General features: G+C 40.9%; 1 protein-coding gene across 2 annotated transcripts in view; it reads right to left on the bottom strand.

The window, feature by feature from the left end:
- The window catches only part of DDX10 (DEAD-box helicase 10), a 153,587-nt gene extending 139,818 nt beyond the window's left edge, over positions 1-13,769 (bottom strand). For both annotated transcript variants that reach the window (XM_084226145.1, XM_084226144.1), the window contains exons 1-9: positions 13,548-13,769; positions 9,141-9,201; positions 8,769-8,899; positions 7,021-7,179; positions 6,450-6,570; positions 5,161-5,350; positions 3,010-3,136; positions 1,576-1,738; positions 237-321 (exon numbers count right to left, since the gene is read on the bottom strand). In XM_084226145.1, the coding sequence (XP_084082271.1) occupies positions 237-321; positions 1,576-1,738; positions 3,010-3,136; positions 5,161-5,350; positions 6,450-6,570; positions 7,021-7,179; positions 8,769-8,899; positions 9,141-9,201; positions 13,548-13,733 (1,223 nt within the window). In that variant the 5' untranslated portion in view covers positions 13,734-13,769. The remainder of the gene's footprint in view (positions 1-236; positions 322-1,575; positions 1,739-3,009; positions 3,137-5,160; positions 5,351-6,449; positions 6,571-7,020; positions 7,180-8,768; positions 8,900-9,140; positions 9,202-13,547) is intronic.
- Between the last annotated feature and the right edge of the window lie 9,003 nt (positions 13,770-22,772).

Raw genomic sequence — 22,772 nt, forward strand, 5'->3', positions numbered from 1 at the left:
CTAATCAGATGGAACAATCAGGGATATTTTTGTCTGTACCAAGTCTCTGAAGCTCACTAAGAAATTATTAAGTTAAATTGTTACTCGTAACTAATCAAAAGGGTCTCTTAGTGATAACAGCCTTTTTATCTCTAATTTATATCTTAATTTTTTTCAAGTGAGTCTTCAGCCAGTGATCTGTCCCTACAGAGATCTTATTTTAAACATTAAAATACTAATGAAAAGTGAAAACAAACCTGGCTGTTCTTCCCACTCTGTGGATATATGTGTTTGCATCTTCTGGACAATCAAACTGAATGACCCAATTCACCGCTGGAAAATCTGTGTTACAGAAAAAAAACAAAACAAGTTCAGTGGTCTCAAAACCCTCCTATGCAAGAGCATTAATTCCTGTAAGAACCATCACTGGGACCCATTTACAGACACTAGGTGCAATCTCTGAAATGCTGCATGTGTTACCATACATAAACAATCATTCTCTTAATCAAAGAAAGTTAAATTAATTCTGCGTTCATTTCCTAAATTATGACAGTGCAATGAATGGAACATAATTTCACACTTGACAAGAATAGACATGCTTTGTATCACAAAGATAAAACAGCCTATGGTTAACAATTATATAACAATATCTGACCCACTTTTAATCCTCTCTGTTAATATGCCACACCACTGGGGTCTGAAGTTAGCTGTGGTGAGACTGCATCACTTCAGCTGTCACATACAGAAATACAACCACCCCTCTTAAAGATGGAAAGGGGTGACCAAGCCTGACAGAAGTCAACCTCGACTGTGAATGGTATTAACAATAAGCATTTTCTAACTGCTGCACTTCACTCAGTAGCAGCATGCTTTGCACTGAAACCAAATCTGCAGCTATCCTGTCTGTATTCCAGAATTACACCCACACTCTAGAACAAACTAACCATGCCCAAGTTAGATGGTCACTGGTGAGATTTCAGCAGTATGGAAGGTATGAGAACCAGCTTTCATTCCTAAATTCAGTTTTTAGAGCACTTCTTTCTTTTTGTTACATAGTGACAAAACCTCACATTTTGGACAACAGAGTTTGCTATCTCAGAATGACTGGACTCCTGAAAAGTCTTGTCTTATACTTAAATGCCTCCAAGAACTAAAAGAAAAAAAATTATTTTACCCTCATTTATTTTTTCTGTCTCCTTATCAATACAGTCCTACAATGTTACTCATGTATCAGACATTAAAATTTCAGGTTTCCATTTCCATGTACCAGTAGGTTAGCAATTTTTCATATCCTTTGAAATAACCCACAGGATACAAGTCTATCAGAAATACTTTAAACTGCTGGAATCTTGCCTTACAGCATGTAGTAAACAAATACATAACTGATACGTCACTGTTTACCTACCACATGTTTCTCTGGGATAAAAAGAAAATATAAGAACAGACGAAGTGGGCTGCTTCAGTAAAGAAACAGCAGAACTCTAAGAAGTATCTCTATTTTGAGCTCCTAAGCAAACTACAGCTTCATTTTTCAAAACCTTTATAAAGTCTGATAAAGCCTCAACAGGATTAGCTGCTGCTCCTGTGGGTACCTACCCAGGCCACGAGCTGCGATATCTGTAGCGAAAAGCACTGCTGCCTTTTTCCGAACAAAACAAGTGTAGACTTCCATCCTCTTCATCTGCTGCTGCTTGCCATGGAGTGCCAGGACAGGAAGACCAGGCTGAAGCTTACAGAACACTCTGAACAGATACTGAACCTACCCAACAAATCAAGGGGGCAAGAATTACCATGCACTGTTAAACATGTTAATATCATATAGAGTGTATACAGCAAATGAAATTGTACATCAAATTAAATGAACTTTTCTCCACATCAGAGAAAAAAGATGTTGAGACCTTATTACACAACCAGGTTAAAAGACAAAAACAACTGTGGAAAAAGACTGACATGCCTTTTGATGGCATTTCCTAAAAGGAACCAGAGTAGGTAACAGCAAGAACAACTTGGGACTTGGGCTGTATGCAAAGGACCAAAGTATGAAAAGCCCATCAGAAGCACTTATTTTAGACAGTACTGGAGGAGTGTTGTGTTTTATACTTGCAACTCCAATCAGTCTACAGTCTCAGTTTACTATTCCAAGTTTCAACATGTTCTCTTATAAAATCAGCCTGTTATCTCTTACCTACAGTACCCATGATGCAGCATTGTTTTATAGCAAGCAGCTACCTAGCATCTTTTTAAGAAAGTAGTTACATAAATTGTGTATACTGCAGAACAGCTGCAGCTCCAAAAATTTCTGTACAACTAAGCCGACCACTTCAGTGGCACCAGTCAACTGCAGAACAATAAAAATATTGCAACTTCTTGCACAGGTGAAAGAAGTGCAATGAATATTTACTAGGCCATTGTAAAATGGCCTATTATTGTAAAATACTAGCCTTGTATTACACTAGTAAGCAATACATGCACTGTAAAATACTTGATACATGTAGCAGTTATAGGTACAAATATCTGTGCCAAACAAACACATGCAAATAGCTTCAACATAATGGTCCCAGGACACTTATACAAGCAGGTATTTGAAGGATTATTTGCTATGTAAGAAAAAACCTTCGCCAGTACTCTTTCACAATCAAACCTTCTCAAACAAGCACATTTAAAACTTCTAAGGAAAGCAAGTCCAATTATTGAAATACTTTGTAATTAACTATGAAATATGTCAAAAGACAGAACTGAAATAGCTGGGCCTTACTGACATTAACTTTTAGCATTCATTTTTAACAGCAGACCACAAAAATGGCTGAGAACACTCAGGTCTCCAGAACCTTCCTGCACTGAGCCTGGGTCACTGAACTGCCTCAAAGCCAGGTCCTGAATGACATGCAGCAGTAAGTGATGTTTTGTTCCTCCAATTTCCTGTTGCAAATTAGTCCACAATTTCACCTCTCTGATGCATTGATACCATATGAATATCTTCATTTATCAGTTTTTAAATTCTGAGGCAGAAGGAGGGAGAGAAAAAAATACCTCTTTACAGCTTGCAAAAAACACAATGCTCTTCTTTTTCAAATGAGTTCTCAGGAAAGAGTATAACATGTTTACTTTTTGCTGAAGCTCACAGACAACATAGTTCTGATCCAAAGTTGCTGGGGTACTAAAGAAGGGGAAAAAAAATGCATCAAAAAAGTACATTTAGATAAATCACAGAAATGTCTCACCTTTCTTTTAAGCCAAGAGTGTCTTATACATAACTCAGAAAAAGGATAAAATAAAAGGAATCAGGCTGGAAAGCTCTCCCACTTTGAGAAACAAGTCATATCAGCTTCATTTGAAAGCTACATCAATTCCCTTATTAAAAGCCAGTGGGGAGGGACAGATGACTTTTGACGTTACTTCTAAATTCATTTACTTCCAGCAAGGCAAACTTTCCATGTCTAAGCAGAGACATTCAAATTGCCTTGACTTAAAATGCAATTTTGTCTATTAGTCCTATTAAAGCATCATTTGTGCTTAAGGCAATGTCAAAGCAGAGTCTAATCACGCACAAAAAGAGAGCATTGATGTACTTCTACTGATTACACTGAGACGCAAAGTGACTTTCTAAAGCTCTGAATTGTCATCTGAACTCACATTTCTGTTCTTAAAAGCAGAAATCAAACAAGAAAAACTATTTCAGATATTTGCCCTTGAAACACATCTAAATGCTCATCTCTTACAGACCCTCAACTTCACCCTAAACAGACTGTGGGTATTCAAAATTACCTTTCTAAAGGTGGTCACTTGGGAGGATGAAATTACAAGAGACTCCTCCAGTTTTTTTTCTGCTATTTAATTTGAATTATGCCACAGCACTTTTTGCTTTCTACGTCTTTCAGAGGAAATTGCTTTTACAAGGCAATAACCTAAGGCAGTAAACTCTAAAACAAATTAAAAATTACCTTTCTTTTAATTTGGTTTGTTATCTAATTGCATTCTCCCAAATATTAAAAAAAATTAAATGTACTTTAAAATAGACTTCACCAAACATGGGAGATCTGTGAAATAGTCACCAAAATGAAGGCTGCATACAAGGCATGTAAATTCTCTTCTGATAAGAGAGTATTAATCATACTTTTTTTCTGGCAATCATGTTTATTTAAGATGCCTTTGATAGTACTACTGATTAAAAAAAGGTATTTGAAGTACAATACAAAGATAATCAAATAGTAAAATCTTCAAGATTCAGTGTGGTTCTGTCATGCATTTTCCTGATGATTTCTTGTTTGCTCCCAGGAAAGCCATTTTTATCTCTGTGCTTCACCTTTCTCCTGCACCTTACATATGGAAATATATGCATATTTCATAGAAGAGCAGAAAAAGAATCATCCATGCTTCTAAGTAATTTGACACTCAGATGATCGAGCTCACAGAAATGCAAAATAACATTCTTCATTTGGATTTCAAAAGAAAATTATGTGCCAAAAAGCAACATTCATTTAGTGATACATTACATTTTTTGAGCATGGCACACCACATATTTCCCTTCCAGCAAGGGTCTCCCATCCTACTCCAAACTGCAGGGCAGGACGAATCTATTTTGTGCACACAGGGCCAGAGCCCTAAATATGCATAGAAAATGCAGCACATCAGGAAGCCACAGGAGTTACCGCACATCAACTAACAGCACGTGCTTTCTTTTGGGCACCTAATACTGAATACACAAGCAAGACTGCCATTCTGCACTTTCCAAGAGGAAAGCACATCCTTGGAAAGCCAGATTTACAAATGGCACACAGACAAACTCTGTCTGTGGTGGTTTTGCACAGTAAGCACACACATGCGGGAGGCAAGGACGCTGAACAGCAGAAAAGGAGTTACTCAGAACTGAGTGCTGCTAGACCCAGCACACTGGCTATAATCCACTCTGCAGCTTCCTCCTGAGGAAAAAAATTTCCAGTCAGAGAAGCTGCCTGAGGAGTCAAGACAAGCACAGGTTCAGCCTCCCTGTAGTGATTCAGTCAGAACTAGTCCCCTCTCATTTGGAAATTCCTTGCTTTCCGGAAGGCACACAGCAGGAATCAGACACTGATCCAGTGATGGACACACAGCACTACCTCTGATTCAGGGAACTGTCAGAGCAGCAGTTAAATAGGATCATTATCTAACCCTCCCCAGGGGGGGAAAAAAATCCCAACATACCTGAATTTGGCTTTCTCATGAACCCAAACATATTCTGGATCTTTCAGACTCAGCCGTGCAAGATCCTTCACGGATTTTGTTTGCGTGGCAGAAAAAAGCAAGGTCTGGCGTTTCTTAGGTAGATTTTCTATGATTGCATTCATTGTATCAGCAAACCCCATGTCTAGAATTCTGTCAGCTTCATCAAGAACTGGATTGAAAGATAAATTTGAGAAAAAAAATGGGTTTAGATTTATTAAAAAACTCTTTATAAAATCCATATAGCACAAAATTCTATCCGTGGAGATTAAATTACATAACTACTGTACATGACAGGGATCTCTTTAGATACCCCTGTACTTCATAAAACATGTTTTTAAAAATACCTGCAACAGAAACCATAGCATTTTCCATAATCTATAGGCTACAGCCCTCAGTTTCATATGCAGAAGGAAAAAGATCAGCATCTCAAGTGAACAGTTTGGCAATTTGCAAACAGACTCCCTGTTCTTTTACTGAAATAAAAGCAAAGAACGTAAAACAGTGTTGTAGTATTTGTGACAGAGCAAAACACTCTCCTGTTCCTAAGCTGAATTTACCATTGAAATATAGGGTATAAACCAAGTAGCACAGAGACAAAGCTTTAAAGGTGCCTACATTTAATGCAATTCTTGTCTGCCATGAATTGTACTAAGTGTAGCAAGCATAATTTCACATTTATCAGCTTCATTAGCTTCTTAATTGCTTTTAAGTTCCTCAAGCTATGCTAAAGATTATGCAGTTCTTAGAAGCAGGCAAACCTTTTCATTACACTGACAATTTTTGTTCAGGCTGGAAAGATGAAAACAAACAATGTTAACAATGCAAACAAAAGAATAAAAGGAGCGGAAATCTGTCTTAAAACACAAAGAAAACGTTTTCTAGAATTGGTCCAAAATACACACACTGCAAAGGATATCCTATACAGCTGGTTAATTATCATGTCAGGAAAGACACAAGAGCCATAGCCAGAAAGGTAAGTTTAGCATCAGTAAAGACAAACGTAAAAGATTATACGGGGCACTACACTGGAGTTTGGGTTCCTTACTAAATCCCCTGCTTCCTATCATCCTAGGGAAGGCATGCTCAGCAACTGCTTCAGATGAAGTACCCACAAGAAAGGAATTTTGCTGTTTTCTAATTTAATCTGAACATGTGCAACTTTAATTGCCATTTCATCAACATAACATGATAAGAATAAACTTTTTATGCAATGAAGTGCTGCACACAATTATGAGCTGTTAAAACTTTCAAGTACTTAAAAAACTTACTCAACATTTGCAGATCAGATGCATAGAAATATGATGTTTCATCCATGTGTTGTAACAGCCGTCCTGGAGTGCAAATTAGCATATTTATGTGGTGGATTCTTTCAGACTCTTCTTTCAGATCCTGAAATGGAGTTAATCCATCTTAGCTCTAGTTGTTCAGACTAGGAGTTCAGTACCAGAGACAGTCAGGCCAGTTTAACCTATTAACAGCTCTTAGAAAGAATAGTCAAGGAGTAGCTTTCCTCTTCCCACAGATATGCCACCATTTCTTCAGCATGTTCACATCTGTGGCTCGAGGAAAAGGTATTTCAGAGTAATCTAAATTAACAGGATAGTCCTGGAAGACTTGGCAGGAAGGTCCATTCAGTCATGGACACTGCAAAGACTTTAAATATGCCCCAAAAAGCTTCAGAAAAGACACAGAAAACACACAAGAAAATAGCGAGTCACTGATAGATTCCCATTAACCACTCTCCTGACTTTTCAAGCCCAGGGTTTCCTTCCTTAACTAGCACTTAATACAGCACTCAACTATGCTTCCATACAGCAAACTCCAAGAGAGGACACACACCTTTCCTCCAATGATAAGGCCAGCTGAGAACTCATGATTCTTCCCCACTTTACGCAGAACCTTGAAGGTTTGATAGGCCAGCTCCCGGGTAGGCGAGATTATCAAAACCCCCAGGCCATCAGCTGAAGTCCACTGCTGCCGATAGAGGAGCTCCAAAGCCTGAAAAGAAGTTATCATGTTATCACCACAAAAATCTCAGAAGCAAAATGTGCAATAAGTTGGTATCAAAGTGTCATTAAAAAAAAAAAAGACAAAGCCACGTTAATTAAAATAATTATATGAAGAAACATCAGTGCAAACTTTACATAGTTGATGATACATAAATTCTAACTAATGGTAATGACTCTTGCTGTTAAGCAAAATTCTTCAGTACCAACCTAAGACAGACAGTAATGAGTGGAAAATCATAAACACTTCACTGCACAATTAATCCTACTCTGCTAAATTCTGGAAATTAGGCCATTTATATGATAATAGGAATCAGTACAGAAAAACATGAGAAATTTCTCTGCTCATGAGGTTTTGTGAGAACCAGGAGTAGAGTGAGCACCTGGAAGAACATTAATTATTGAAGCTTTAATTCTGGCTTATAGTCTTGAAGCAGTATTATCCATATATTACATACAGAGCATTCCAACTAAAGTTACCATACAGCTCACACCAGGATTATTCCCCTTCTTCTGAACTGATGCTGCAGAAACACTCTATTAGTCAGATAATCCTAACACAAGGACTTTACAGGTATGAATTTTTGAAGCCTTCTGAAATACTGAGAACTGGTAAGCATATTTGCACAATTAATTTTTTTCCACTCCTCAGCTCCTCTCTTAGTCCTTTTGTCTAAAACTGTTTTAGAATAAGTGTTATAAAACTAAGTATGTCTACTCTTATATGAAATAATTGAGTAATCTCACTTGTTTCTTAAATTCACAAGACTTGTGAAGCCACCTACATTTTTTTTATTCTCTACTAATAGATTTCTTTTTTAAAAAAAGCAGCACAAAGCACAAATCTTCTTTACTAGAGAGGGTATTCAAAGCACCTACTACTGTTCTCACAGTAATAGGCTCCAAAAAAATTCATGCTTACAAAAATGCAAGTAATGTTCAACACAGAGTAACTCCATAAAAAAAATTTCTCCCCTTTGGGGTTTGTATCCACAGGTCTCAACTGAAGAAATGAAATGCAGACCATGATGCTTTGAGTAAAACTGTCAGACATGTACATCCATTACAGGGATTTTCATCCCACTTTTCTGCTTGCACCTAGAAGTGATTTCCAAGGAGTTGAAAGGAAGTCCACAATCACTAAGGTTAACTTTGTTATGTAAGGTCCAAATTGCAACATTTTGAAGGAGTGAAAACCAGTCATAAAAAAATCTAAGGAATTCAAAATCCACCAATCTGTTTAATACAGCTAGTTTTCCAATGCCAGAAAAATTGGACAACTAGAGTTGCATCAGGAAAACATTCCTGAGAGAAAAACAAAGCACTTTCTAAATCACACAGGGCCTACTAATGTAAGGATCAAAATGAAACTTTTAAGTTGCAGAATATTCCTGGCATCAAATATACACTTCTTTCAGAAGCTCACAGAGTTTTATTCAATTTCTAAGTATCTTGGCTTTCCTGAAACAGATCAGTTGGATTTTAACTCTTCTCTCAGGATCTACTAATGTGAACTGAGTGACATTAGTATATCAGAGATAACTTGGTTTGAGCAGAAATAGAAGGATGTAAATTACTTACTGGAACAATAAAAGCCAATGTTTTGCCCGATCCAGTCTTTGCAGCTCCAAGTACATCTTTACCTTGTAAAGCCAAACCTATGGTCTGCCTCTGTATCTCTGTCACCACACGATACTGAGATTCCTGCAGTCCTAGTGTTTGCAGGGTAGGAAGAGAGAGGGTGGGACAGGAAGAGGAATAAAAAAAAAGAAGAAAGAAAAAAAGCTATTCAATTTTGTCTGGCCCACAACTGAATTGCTCTGTTTAGAAAATGCTGTACATGGCAATACTTACCTAAAACTTAGTTTAAAGAAAAAAAAAGTTCAGATGCAGATAAACAATGTATTCCCTTTTACTTATATTATTTTTTCCAAAGAAAAGTTCTATACTCACCTTTTAGGGTTTTCTTTGACAATGGAAAATCTGAAAATCTTTGGATTTCACTTGCATTTATCTGAAACAAAATAATTTTAATCAATGCTTACAATCCAACCATAAGAGAGGAATTGAATACCATTCTACAACTTGGTGTTAACAAAAATATATAGTTCAATATGACCCAATTCAAGTTAGCTAGTCAGGCAATCTATACTAATTTGGCCTAATCTAAACCACAGATTTCCCATAAACTATTCAGTAAGTAATTATATACTTGAATAATGCAGGCTAATAGCACAATTTAAAGCTCAGACCACCATGAAATCATTCAGCAATTTAGACTGAAGAGGACCTCAGGAGGCCCCTGATCTCCACCTTACCAGAGCCCAGATGTACTTTTTAAATACCAGCAGGGATCTACTGGGAATATACACTCATCCTTGCTGCAGGGTATATCTGGGCACCCAGAGCTGCAGCAGTATTACCTGACTGAGCAATCTACCTGACTGAGAAGAGTTCACCTGTGTGCTGAAGCTCACCAACCTCTAGGCACTCAGTGTATTGAATTTTTTTAAGCTGTCCTACAGGGTTAAAAAAAAATACTAAAAAAGTAGTTAATTTTCCTGAGACCTACTAACTTAGTTCTCTGTATGCACCCATGTTTGAGAGCTGTTAATTACACACACACACACACAGAGTTCCCAACAAAAAGTGTTTGAGTCCATGAGTTTGCTCAATGGTTTACAAAGATGAGGTGTCAAGTAGAGCTGTTAGAAAAAATGTAGCATTTTCAAGGCTGTTCTAGCAGATGTGAACAGCTTTCACTGTCAAATTTCACAACTAATAGTAGCAGGACAAAAAAAAACCCACAAAACTCAAGACAAAAAAATTTATAAATATGAATTTATAAAGCCTGAAAAAGAAGCTAGACTACACAGCTCTGAATGCATGCTGACTAAAATCCATAAACTGAGATTTCTAAATGTCAAACTTGGAGCTTACAACTCATGCATTTCTAATAGGTATTGTTTATCTCTAACAAACTGCTGAACAAAAGTCTCCCAAATCAGGGACCAAGCAAAATAGTCTTCATATCCTCCTGACACCTTGTGTTAACAATTCCAGAGAAGGCTTCAGATAAAGAACTACTGAGCTGTCAGATCAGCCTTGTATCTCCTTGAAGTACCAAGCCTTTTACATGCTTTGCCTGTTATAGAAAACTGAGACATTATAGCTGTTTAAAGCATCTAAATCACAAGAGCACTCTTTTCAGCCTAGTTCTCTCCAGTAAAATCAAGACAAGCAACTTAAGACATGAATTTAATCTCTATAAATAAAAGGTAAAAACAGGTAAAAAGTTATAATGCTCTTATTAAAACCTGGTTTTGACACATTTCAAAGTAAAGCTCTTGCAAGGTAGATTTCAAGCTTTCACTGTGTCCTAACAGAGCAATTAAACTTTTGCCGAACATTATTTTGGAGGAGGGGAAAAATCCTACCAGAATCACCATAAAAATGGGTCTTTTTTTTTTTTTTTTTGACTTTCCTAAATTTGAATTCTTGACAAGTACTTCCAAATTTAGATGGTAATTCCCAGTCTTACTATTTCACATGCTAAATATATTTACAACTCAGTGATGTATACAGTTTCTGGTTAATTTCAGCCAAGAGACTCCCTGCATAGAAGAAGAGTAGGCCTACAGGAGGGAAAAGCATTTTACTAACACCAAAAAAGAATTCATGCAATCGATTATGGGCAACTAAAGGGATAGATTTTAACAGGTTTGTGACACATCAAATAGGTTATTGCAGCAATCTGAAATTGTTCTAAATAATTAAAGTATTTCAGTAGTCAACTTCTTTTTAACTCTAGATGAATCAGTAAGAACAGATGTATTAATCAAAAAAGAATACAGATATTGTTCCACTCTTCTACCTTAAAGTTCTCTAAATCAATTTAAAAATCGTTACATGCACAAGCCTAACTCGTTCAAAGATGTGCTAGGAAATAAAGGTGAAAACAGTATTAAAAGAGCAAGGAATGTTGGGAAAGGCCATGTCACAAAACTTCCTGTATTGTTTCTCTGCCCTGCACACTTCCAGGAGCTGAATAATGTTATGCTGTAGCACCTTTAAACTCGAAGGTACTGATACATTTTTAAGTCATGTCCAAATGGAAAGCATAAGAAGGACTGATGTCTGAGGTAGATCTTCTGATAGTCCCACCCCACCTCTTCACACACCAGTGGAAAACACCACCAACTTCTACTTACTTTGTTTCCCTCCAAAGTAACTACGTCTGCTCATCTGCTGGGAAGCTGTAACCATGAGCTTTTTCTAATCATCTCCATGAGAGCAGCCAGCTAATTTCAGGTATTTCAAATGCTATTCTGATCTAACTCAACACCAAGCAGACTAGAAAGGATTTTTCACAAACAGTTCCCCAGCACATCAGTTAGACTGTTAATGCTTTTCATGAGCACAACTGTGTGGAAAAGACCATGTCCATGTCCCCACCTGACAGGCAACAAAGTCACTGAATCAACAGTGAATCATCTATGAGCATATAACACAGAAAATGGTTCCACGATATGGACACATTGAAACTAAATTTCACATTTTCCATCTATGCTGCCACACACCTGCTATCACATGTCAACAAATGGAAAAAAAAATCCAGTAACAAAGTATAGTGTTTGAGTCTTCATTATTAATTTTGTCTCGTTGGTCACTGCAGTCATTCTCACACATAAAATCATGTACAGGAGGCCAAGCTGGATCATCTTGCATCCACCAACCATTCTACCACTATCACATGCACACGTAAGTCTAACCCACGCAGAACCTGTGTGCCAGAGACCCCAGCCACTGCTCTTCACAGTGAGGAGCTCACCCAAAAGCTTCGTACTTCCCTTGTCCCTAAGCAATCTGCATCATGCAGAACTCACTGGAGGCCACTGATGATCCAAGCACATGGCTCTTCTTCACAATTCCCACTCCTACTTTAACCAGATCCAGGGTAATATGGAAGAAACACTGGAAACACCCAGAGGAAAACCTTCTCAGGGACCAGAAAAGACTATCTGAAGGACTGAAGACAGAAAGTGAGGCGGGCATTCAACCATAAATTCACAGGCAAGAGAATCCTGGAGCAAAAGGACAGCAAAGCCCCAGCAGAGATGAGACCAAGAGCCCCCAGAACCATCCTAATTCAAGCATATGTTTACTCTTTCTTAATTCTGATGAAAACACTGAAAGACTGAAAGTTTCATGAAAGCCTGAAAGCTATAAGCCTCTTTTCTTCAACACCCAAAAACACACACAAACATGACCTTCCACTATCCAACCCCCACCTACGCTGCCCCAAGCTGCACAATGAAACAGAGCTATTGCCCATGCCCAGAAACAGATGCATGTGCAGTCACATTAGTGACACAGAAACATCCACAGACATTCACATAGCCAAGGCTAGGAGTAGAGGAACAATGCCACTTGTTTTCAGATAGCAAAGCAAATGATCCAGTGAGCTCAAGAATGCTGTATCTTAACTAATGGAACTAACATGACCTCTTTATGGTAACAGATGTGTTTCTTCTAAACGTCTTGTCATTACTTTCTGCTCAAATCACAACCACCAAAAAGACATTACCACCAGCTGTGCCGAGTGCTGCATAACCAAGTACAACGGCCCTGTAAACTCAGCAAAAGCTGGCAGGAGGCAGAGCAGCACCACAGGCAGCACACATCTAACCCGTTATCCACAATTACAGCGCTTTCCACGAATCAGTGTGATTCCAAAGCCGACTATCTCCCGCAGGAATTCAAGGGGCTCTGAGAAACAAAACCAACACCGCTCACTTCAGGTCTCGCATTCAAATACCTATTTCCTGACTTGAGGCTAAACATCACATTCATTCATACTGATGGTTTGCCCGTCGTGCATCTTCTCTGGAGACGCAACACGGAAACCCACGTTGCCTGGCGAGAAGGGCCAAGCGCCCCTGGTTACAACCTGCTTCAGCCTCCTCCCTCCTCCTCCTCGCTACCCTTTTAACCACACAAACTCCCCCGCCCGAGGCTCCCACTGCCCCCGGCTCCGCAGCCTGTCCAGTCACCTCCACCAAAACCCCTGGAACTGCGGCTGCCGGCCCTTGCTCCTCTGCCTGGGGAGAAGGAGCAGAGCCTCATCCCGACCTCGCGGCAGGCAGAGCCCACTGCCCGCCGCAGAGCAGTGCCGCCCCACACACCTCTTACCTACGGGCACCTCCAACAGCCCTGCCCACCAGGGGGGCTCCCCACCCCTGCCCAGCACCTAGATACCATCCCTCCTCCTCCCGGTTCTATCCACACACACGCCACACGAGGACAGACCCTTCTTCATAGACCGCCCCGCGCAGCCCCTCGCCCCCGGCCCGGCCATACCTCGGGGTAGCGCTGCACCAGGCGGCCGATGTTCTCCCGCTCCACCTGCCACTCGGGCCGCTTCCTCTCCTTGCGCTGCAGCCGCAGCCTCTTCGTCCGCCGGGTGTACTTCTTCTTCCAGCGCTCGAAGCTGCGCACGGGGTCCATGGCGGCCGCCGCGGGCCCACCGCCGCCGGGCCGGCCCATGCTGCCGCGCCGCCCCGCGTGGGTAGTGCAGGCCGGGCGGGGCGGGGCCGGGCGCAGCCGGAGCGCGTCACTCGGGCCGCGCCGCCGGAAGGCACCGCCCCGGCCCGGCCTGCGCCCGGGTGGGAAGGGTGGAATGCAACCCAAAGAAATGAGTTCGTGCCGCAGCAAGGAAATCGCTGCGAATTACTGATAGAGATTATGAAACAGAAAGGAAAAAAGAAATAAAGCCTTAATAGAAAAGGGGTATGTGCTTAGTGCTGGCATAAATTTTGTCCTCAGGAATGTGATGGTGTGGGGGAATCACAAAACCATAGAACGGATTTGGTTGGAAAGGACCTTAAAGATGATACAGTTGCAGCCTCTCTGATGTGGGCAGGGGTACCACTACACCAGGTTGTTCAAAGCCCCATCCACCCTGGCCTCGGACACTTCAGGGATTGTGCATCCACAGCTTCTCTGGGCAACCTGTTCCAGTGCCTCACCGTGCTGAGAGTGAAGAATTTCTTCCAAATGTCTAATTTAAATCTGCCCTCTTTTAGTTTGAATCCATTCACCCTTGTTTTATCACTACCTGCTCTTGTGAAAAGTCCCTCTCCAGCTTTCTTGTAAGCCCCCACCAGGTACCGGAAGGCTACAGCTAGGTCATCCCAAAGCTTTCTCTTTTCTAGACTGAACAATCCAAATTCTCTCAGCCTTTCTTCATAGGGGAGGTTCTCCCTCCCTCTGATCATGCCAGTGTCTCTCCTCTGTACCACTAGGTCCCTGCCCTCCCTGTGCTGGGACCCCAGAGCTGATGCAGCCCTGCAGGTGGGGTCTGAGCAGAGCAGAGGGGCAGAAACCCCTTTCTGGGCCTGCTGCCCACCACTGGATGCAGCCCAGGACACCACTGGCTTTCTGGGTTGTGAGAGCACACTGACAGCTCATGGTCAGCCTCTCATCCTCCATCCATCCCCAAGTCCTTCTCAGCAGGGCTGCTCTCCATTTGTTTCCAGCCCATGTTCATACCGGGAGCTGCCCAGACCTACATGAAGCACTTTGCACTTGGTGCACTTAAACCTGATGAAAGTCCCACAGGCCCAGTTCTCAAGCTTGTCCAGCTCCCCCTGGATGGCATCCCATCCCTGAAGTGTATCTGCTACATCACTCAGCTTGGTGTCTCAAGCCCCTTTCTAGATACTCGAAAGGTATTATAAGGTCTCCCTGGAGCCTTCTCCAGGCTAAACAGCTCTCTCACCTGTCTTCATAGGAGAGGTGCTCTGTCATTCTGATCATCTTTCATGGCCTCCTCTGGACTCATTCCAAAAGGTCCATATCTTTCTTGTACTGAGGACCTGTTCCAGATTGCAAGGCAAGATGTGTTCTATTACCATCTCTATGGCAGTTGTCTTGTGCCAAGTGGGCAATTCTCCTCATCTCTCTCCCTGAGTGATCACAAGCACTCCTCCCTGGCAGGGGACATCTGCTGATAACTGAATGTCACCTCATGGCTGATGAGAACTATAACATCCCATTGGGAGATGCTCTGCCCAGAGGGAGGAGCCAAGCATTGCTACCCAGATAGAATCTGGAGGTTCTGACACACCAGCACAGCTTCCCACTGGATTCCCCAGAGGAACAGCAGCTGCCTCTTCTTCCACTGGATCTGTGGAGGAAGAATACACCCTTTTCTACAGGACTCCCCTGCTCCAACAGAACCACACCTGACACTCCAGCAGGACTGCAACCCCTTTTCCAACTGGGCTGCTACCAACACCCTGACCAACAGGGTGTCAGGTTCTGACTCTGTCAGTGCTGTTCTAGTGTATTGCATTGTTTATTTTATCCTTTCTTTTTTCCCTTCCCTATTAAAGAACTGTTATTTCCTGCTCCCATATTTTTTGCCTGAGAGCCCCTTAATTTAAAATTTATGGCAATTCAGAGGGGTGGGGAGGGTTTACATTCTCCATTTCAGGGGAGGCTCCTGCCTTCCTTAGCAGACTCCTGTCTTTCCAAACCAAGACAGGACCCCAGAGCTGGAGTGAGTGCTCTGAAGCTGGAATCAGAAGAAACAGTTCTGTGGCAAGGCTGTTAATGCTTTATTTGCTCATTTGTTACAGGGAAAAACTGATAAATTTGGAAAAATCAAAACTTGGTTGAAAGACATAGAGGAGGACTCGTGTTTAAGGTGCTGGGTTAAGTTCTGACATTGCTTTGATCCCTCATAATACGGCTGTACTCACTCTTAATGGCCTTGGCTCAGAGCCTCGAACTGTGCAAAAGGTTGGCAGAAAGTCACAGGGAAAACCACAAACAGACAGAGTTGTCTTACACTGCATGGTTTAAGGCTGGTGTCTATAAGAGACACATATCTCTCAACAAGCTAGATTTAACCAACTTTCAGATTTATATTATATTATCTTTACGTTCACCAATCTTTAACCCCTCCCAACGGGAAGGTCTGCATTGCTCTGCAGTTTTTCAGCGGTCAGAAACTATTCGCTGAGTGAGCTTTAGCCCTTCATCAGCACGCAGAATTAAAAACAAAAACAGGCTGTGGAATGATTGTGCCACATCAGGAAGAGAAAATCACAAACATATTTATGCAATGGCATGAGGCGGAAGTAAACACCTTGATGAGGGGAACAGTGAAAGACTCCCAAAATAATTGCTGTCTCTGATGAGGGTTTGGAATTCCAGAAAGCCAAGGGAAAAGGGAGTGTCTCTTAATTACCTCCACTTTTGCCATACATATGTTGAGTGTATCACTGAAAGATGTTTTCCCTCCTCCCTGAGATCAGGGAAACTTATGATCATAGAAATGTTTGGTTTCCCATTAAAATCCATTAAGTTACTAATTTCAGGAGGGAATGAAAAAATCCCCCTTAAATATGCCCCAGGGAGATCTCTCCTCCCAGGTACAGCTTTGAATGCAATGTTTTCCCTAGGGGTTTATTGCTGTGCAGAGGAATAAGTAAGTATTATTCTTGAAATAAAAATAGTTTTGTCCAAAACTACCTGATAAAAAGCTGTTTGCAGGAGATGATGATCCATCCTGAAGGATGTGCTTTGGGGGATGGCAAACCCTCCTGTGTAGAGTTCTTGCTGTCCCAGCACTGGAGTAAGTTTACTCTTTTCCTGACTAAATGTACAGTAGAAGTGTTGTGTTTGAACATGCTGTCTTTGCTCACCTGGTCTGTGTTTTGCCTGCAGGGCTCATCTCTTTCATAACAGAACAGCAGCAGTAGTCTGTGAGTCATGACAGATATAAATCCTCAATGAAAAAAAAAAAGTAAAATCATATCTTGCTGTCCTATTTCTAAAACATCTTTTTATGCTACTGTCATGAATGTTTTGAAAAGGTTCTGAAAACCATGAAAGCATGCTGATGCTTTTTAATAATTCATTTGCTCATTAGCCAAGAGGTCCATATACCAGGAAAGTAAAACAGAAAGTCAAAAGGGTCTTGTTCTGCGTCCCACAGTACAAGGTAAAATGCTGGATGGAGCTCCAGGCTGGAGGTCTGGGAGCCTGCAAGGGCTCTGGAACCGCCCTTCTAATTTCTCTGGTGTCCTCTCACTGTGAGGGGCCTGCCTGAGAAAAGACAGGGGTTTGTAAAACTTTCCCTTTTATGCAGGAACAAACTCTACAAACTCTCTATTAGAAATTGTGAAATTTCTAATAAGACATTTAAAACTTCATTTGTCTTGTAATAGTACTATCCCCAAAACTGGCAAAACCAGTGGTCCTTCTGAGAGAGATTAAGAGAGAGAAATGATATATGATGGAAATAAATTATTCAAGCACAATTGTTTTCTTGTAATTTGAAGAAATGAAGTATAGCTATAACAATAAAAGTAACAAGGCCCTGTACATGACCACAGAGAAGAAGGCAGCAATTTTTCACTTTAAACAATACCCATTTCAGGAACAGTCATTCTCCATGGATTTCACTTTCATGCATACTCCATCTTTCCTACTCATAAGTACAAACATCTGTGTGTTTCGAAAGAGTTCTTTATGGTGAGGAGGACAAGGGGCACCAAGTATCAAGGTCAGTGCCCTGAGGGCACTCATAGACCTTAATGGCCCTGACCAGCCTCACCTCCCTCAATCCTCCTCCTACACCCTGGCACAGCTCCACCCTGCAGCTTCAGGCCCTGTCTGAATTATGTCACATGTCACGTTGGTCCCCACTCAGCCATGCCTGACCTTGGCCATAGATCCCACTGGCTGGACCCAGAGCTGCAGAATGACTTCCTGGCTTGACCTCGGTCCTGCTTTGTCACTGTGGACGTGCCCAGTCATCAATGACTGTATCTGACCCTCATTATGGCCACCAGACCTCATCCTGATCCTCATCCTTATCCTGTCCCTGACCAGGAATTGATTTTTCCAGCTTGACCTTGGACCTGCTTCAGATGTGTTTGATGAGTTGGACTCTTGGTTGACCACAGCTGCCAGCTGTGAGTATGCCCTGCTCCCTCACTCAGGGGCTGTGTTACCAGGCTGAGATCCTGGCTCTTACCAAGCAACCAGTCTTTGCTGTGCCCTGACAATCAAGCCCTCGTCACTTTCTCTGGGTTCATCCTGAATAGTGACAGTGGTTCGCAGTCTCTGGTATCCTTGATATACTCCCTTGGGAAAACCTCGGGGCCAAGCTGAATTGTACCACATGGCTATAGATCTGTGTTTCATGGGGCTTTCTTCATGCCAAGGATTTAGAACAGTTGGCCCAACACCCAGATGTTGCCAATTCTCCATTCTTACCTATATTCCTTCTTGCATTTTGTGGTTGGTCATAATCTGTTGCAAGTGCATCACTCCCTGCACTTCTGCTCTGCCATTTCTCCTGGTGCCTCATGCAGCCACACAACTCTCATTCACATACCACATACCCCAGTTAAATATTTCCTCTTCAAATCTCTACAGGAATTTAAGATAAGTAAAGGTTGATTTTATTTGATAATAATTATTTTAAGTTATCACTGTATGTGTTTAAGTTCAACTTTGGCATTCACATTAAATCCTTGATCGTTTTATACTAGCTTGCTTACTTTCCATTTTTTCCATACAATTTTGATCATATACCTAAAGAAGTAGTCAGCAAACCAGGGGAAGTGACCCCAGAAGGACCATTTGTCAGTGAAATACCACTAAAGCCCTTCTCAATAAAACAACCACGTGCTAGGAGAATTTCCTCAATGGCTCTCAATACCCTTATCTTCCAAGGCTTACTTGCTGTGCTTCTGGAGATTTGAGAGAAAGCACATGAGAATATTCTGCCTGAGGGTCTCTGAATGAGACACCCACCGTGAAAGGGTGGATCTTCAATGTAATATTTGCACTACTATGATGTAGATTCAGAACAGTTTGGAAAAAGTAATGGAAATGGAAGTCAGATTTGTAAGTTATTTTTAACAGAGGTAATGTTCCTATCAGACATTATTATGAAATTTTATCTGTCCAAAGGATGTACAATATGACAGAGAAAAATTATAATCTCACTTGGAAAAAGAAAAATCACTTTAAAATTAGCATTATTAGGTATGATGGACAGAATTGTTCAGAGAAGAAATGGGTGTTTGAGTAGATGTCAGGGCCCTGAGGGCACTATTGGACCTTACTGTCCCTGCTTCTCCCAACTCCTGCCCATGGTCTCAGGACTCCATTTCAGCTTAGCCAAGAGGTATTAGTCTAAGTACTGTGGGCTGAGAAGAAAATCAGTGCTTTCAGTTTAAAACAGAAATTTCAATACTCTCACGCAGACCCAGGATAAGCAACTCTAAAAAGGAGTCACAGTAGGTGTTTGGGATGGAGAGCAATCAATAAAAGAGACAGGGTAGAGGAAAAAAAATTTAATAAAACCCATAGAATTGTTTTTTCCTGTGTTGGATAGCCTTATAATAAAAGGCTACCAAGAAATTATATTTTTGAAGTTGAAAGTTACACTTGATTTTCAAAAACACAGTAGAAACACCGTTTCAATAATTCCTGGCCTGAGCAAATTGGTTAGTTGTGATGGAAAGAGAGTCAGTTATTACCAAGAATATTGCGTGGTGTACTTGAGAGCTTGTATTTTCCTCTTAATAATGAACAGCTGTTTCCCAACAATGAAACAAATATGAATTTGGAAATGCATTTCTTCTTGGGGAACTGATGAAATGAAAATGCTTTTACCAAGCATATAAATTACAGGAATTTGGATTTAGGTAGACAATCCAAAAGCTAAAGATGCCATAACTAGAATGGCATAAACACATTTCTCCTGGAATGTCAGAGGACTTTTTGTTTTCTAGAGGACTGATAATATTCATGATTTAGTCTGCAGGGCCCATAGAATGAACTTTTTGCCAATGAAAGCCCAACTGAACATTGGGAAAGCTGTGATGTAAACTCTGGCCGACAAGAGCAATTCCATGGACAAGAAGAAAAGCTTTCACCCAGATTGTCAGACAAGATAACCCATAAAACAGAAAGCAATTTTAAAAATTCATTACTTACTGTGTCATACTTTCAGCCTTTAAATTAAATCATCTTCCTCTTCAAAATGTTATGATACATAGATTCTTTTAATAAAAACACAAGATGAATGTTAAAACAAATACAAAATCAAAACATTTTTCCTTTAAGTCAACAAAAATGTTTTTATTGAAAATTAGAAGCATGACCAATCTTGCAAGAAATATATGATGGGATTTGCTGGAACTTGTTTTGGCTCACAGAGCTGTCGAACACGCCCAGGCTTCCCAGGCCCCATCACTTCACCCCTGCCCACAGTTCGCCCTGCAGCACTTCACCCTGCTTCGGGCTGCTGGTGCCAGGCCCGCGCTGGTGTCTGCGTGACTCTGAGCCACTAGGGGCCGTGACAGACCTGGAGAAATAAAAATGAGTAATAAACTGGGATCGTAGCTGCCTTTTCTTGCTGGCTGGGATCTCTGTACAGTCCCGGGGCACAGGCAGTTTTTCCAATGCAGGGAACGCCATAAATATGCATTTCATCTTGACAGCTCTTTCACAACTGAACTGATTTCCTGACTGAGATGCAGACTTGGCAAATGAAATTACAAAAGATGAGTTAACCTTTCAGGTGATCACAAATCTTGGAAGAATGCCATTCCCCAAACGGAATAGTACCCACTGTGGTGCTACTGAAGCTTAATATTAAAATGACATGCTTAAATGCTGACCTTTAATTACCAAGGCACTCTGTAGGAAAAAAACATTTTTATTTAGCACAGTTCTTGGCCTTTCTGTATTTCAGAATAATTTCAGAAGACAATTAATGTATTGTTTTCCCCAGATCATTAGCATAGTACAATATATTTGTTTTGTCAGATATGTAAAAGAAGGCACAGCACCTTTATGCAACAAGCACTTATGCCTTATTATCCTTGTTTTTATGTGCTTGATTATTCTTGCATTTGGAGGAAGAGTCATAGTTTATTATTTTGATCCTCTAGTTTATTCACCAGGTGTATTGCTCAACCCTGAAGCGTACATTTCCTTTCTAGTTATGATGATTTAATAACACCTCTTTTTGTGGCTGGGAAGTGTAAGCCACCCAGCCTGCCTTATCTATCTGCACGTTTCTAACTGTAGAAGTTAAATTTGTTTCAAAAGTTTAGACTCATGAGACTGATATTTTATAGTAATGGGTCATGAGACAAATTTGAGATGAGAGATATAGGCTGGAAGTCAGTGACAGAGAGGTAATGTGGGAAGGCAAAGGAAACTGAAGATAAACTACCCTGCTAAGGCCTATTTATGCTGCCAGAGGTGAGACTGGCCCCATGCCCCTGTCCCTACCATTCAGCCATTCCTGCTGACAATTCCCTGTACTTATAGGAGTCCTGTGTGGACCTGCATGGGCAACAGCTGCATGAACTGTATAGTTGTCAAACCTAATTCATCCCTTAAATAACTGCAAAGTCTCATAAAAATTAAATTTCTCTTCATGCTTTATTATTTCAGTTGCATTAGCTTTCTCAGGTAGAAGGTGCTGACAAGGCTCAGGTGAAAAGGATACTGTCACTATAGCATGAGTAGCCACATGACCTCCGAACTCCAGAGTGATTGCAGCATTCTAAAAACTACAGACAGAAAAGCTGCTGTGCTAAATCTCCTCATCTTCATAACCACAAATGCAAGGAAAGGGTAGAAGGGTTTCTTTCTTTCTTTCAGGATATGGTGATGAAGTTGTGTGGATTTGTCTACAGTTGCCTATGAAAGGCCGGTTCATGATGATGGAATAAAGACATGTGCCTGAATAGCTGGATTTCTAAGTCTTGCAATAACATTTCCATACTTCCTGTGGTTGTAAGAACATGGGGAAAAGCAAAACCAGAAACTATGTTAAGAAAAATAAGATTTTTCATGGGAGATTCTGGCTACTTTTGTTTGGCAAACAAACATAATGATTTAAAATTTCTGAATAATCAAACCTCAGGTGTGGGATTCAGCTCCAGACCACAGATGTATGTATATATAGGCATCTAAATGGAGGGGCTTGGTTCAATTGCTTAGTTGCCATCTGAGGTGCTATAAAGCACCCTGTCTGAGCCCCAGCTGCTTCTCCAGAAGGGCACAGATCTCCCATATACCCCACATTATATCTGCCAGCCTTTTGCTTCTATATCCTAGAACAATGAATGCTTATGTTCAATCCCACTGGAAACAGTACAGCTATTTGAATAATTTTGAAAGAGACATCTGAATCCCCCTCTGGAGTCCATTAGCTGAATGGACTGGATTTCCACTCGCTATAATGGGAACATGACATGTAGACAGGAAATTAAAGTGCCTACAAGCTAGAGCTGACTGCCCCCTATCCCTCCCCAAAGAGTTTAATGTTCACCAGATGTAAAGACTCAATAAAAGGCGTGTGAAGACATGGACATGAAAAGCTTCATTGAGCTTCTCAGCAGTTTAGTGTTCCAGTTTCACTTCATTTAGCAATCCTTTAAATCACCATCAATAATAACACTCAGGAAACAGGTTTCAGCAAATGTGGTTGATTCACAGGCAAACTTAAAGCCTAAACAAAACTAAGAGATCTTTCAG

Source organism: Fringilla coelebs (genome assembly GCF_963513975.1).
Source record: "Fringilla coelebs genome assembly, chromosome: 2".
Lineage (NCBI taxonomy): Eukaryota > Metazoa > Chordata > Aves > Passeriformes > Fringillidae > Fringilla > Fringilla coelebs.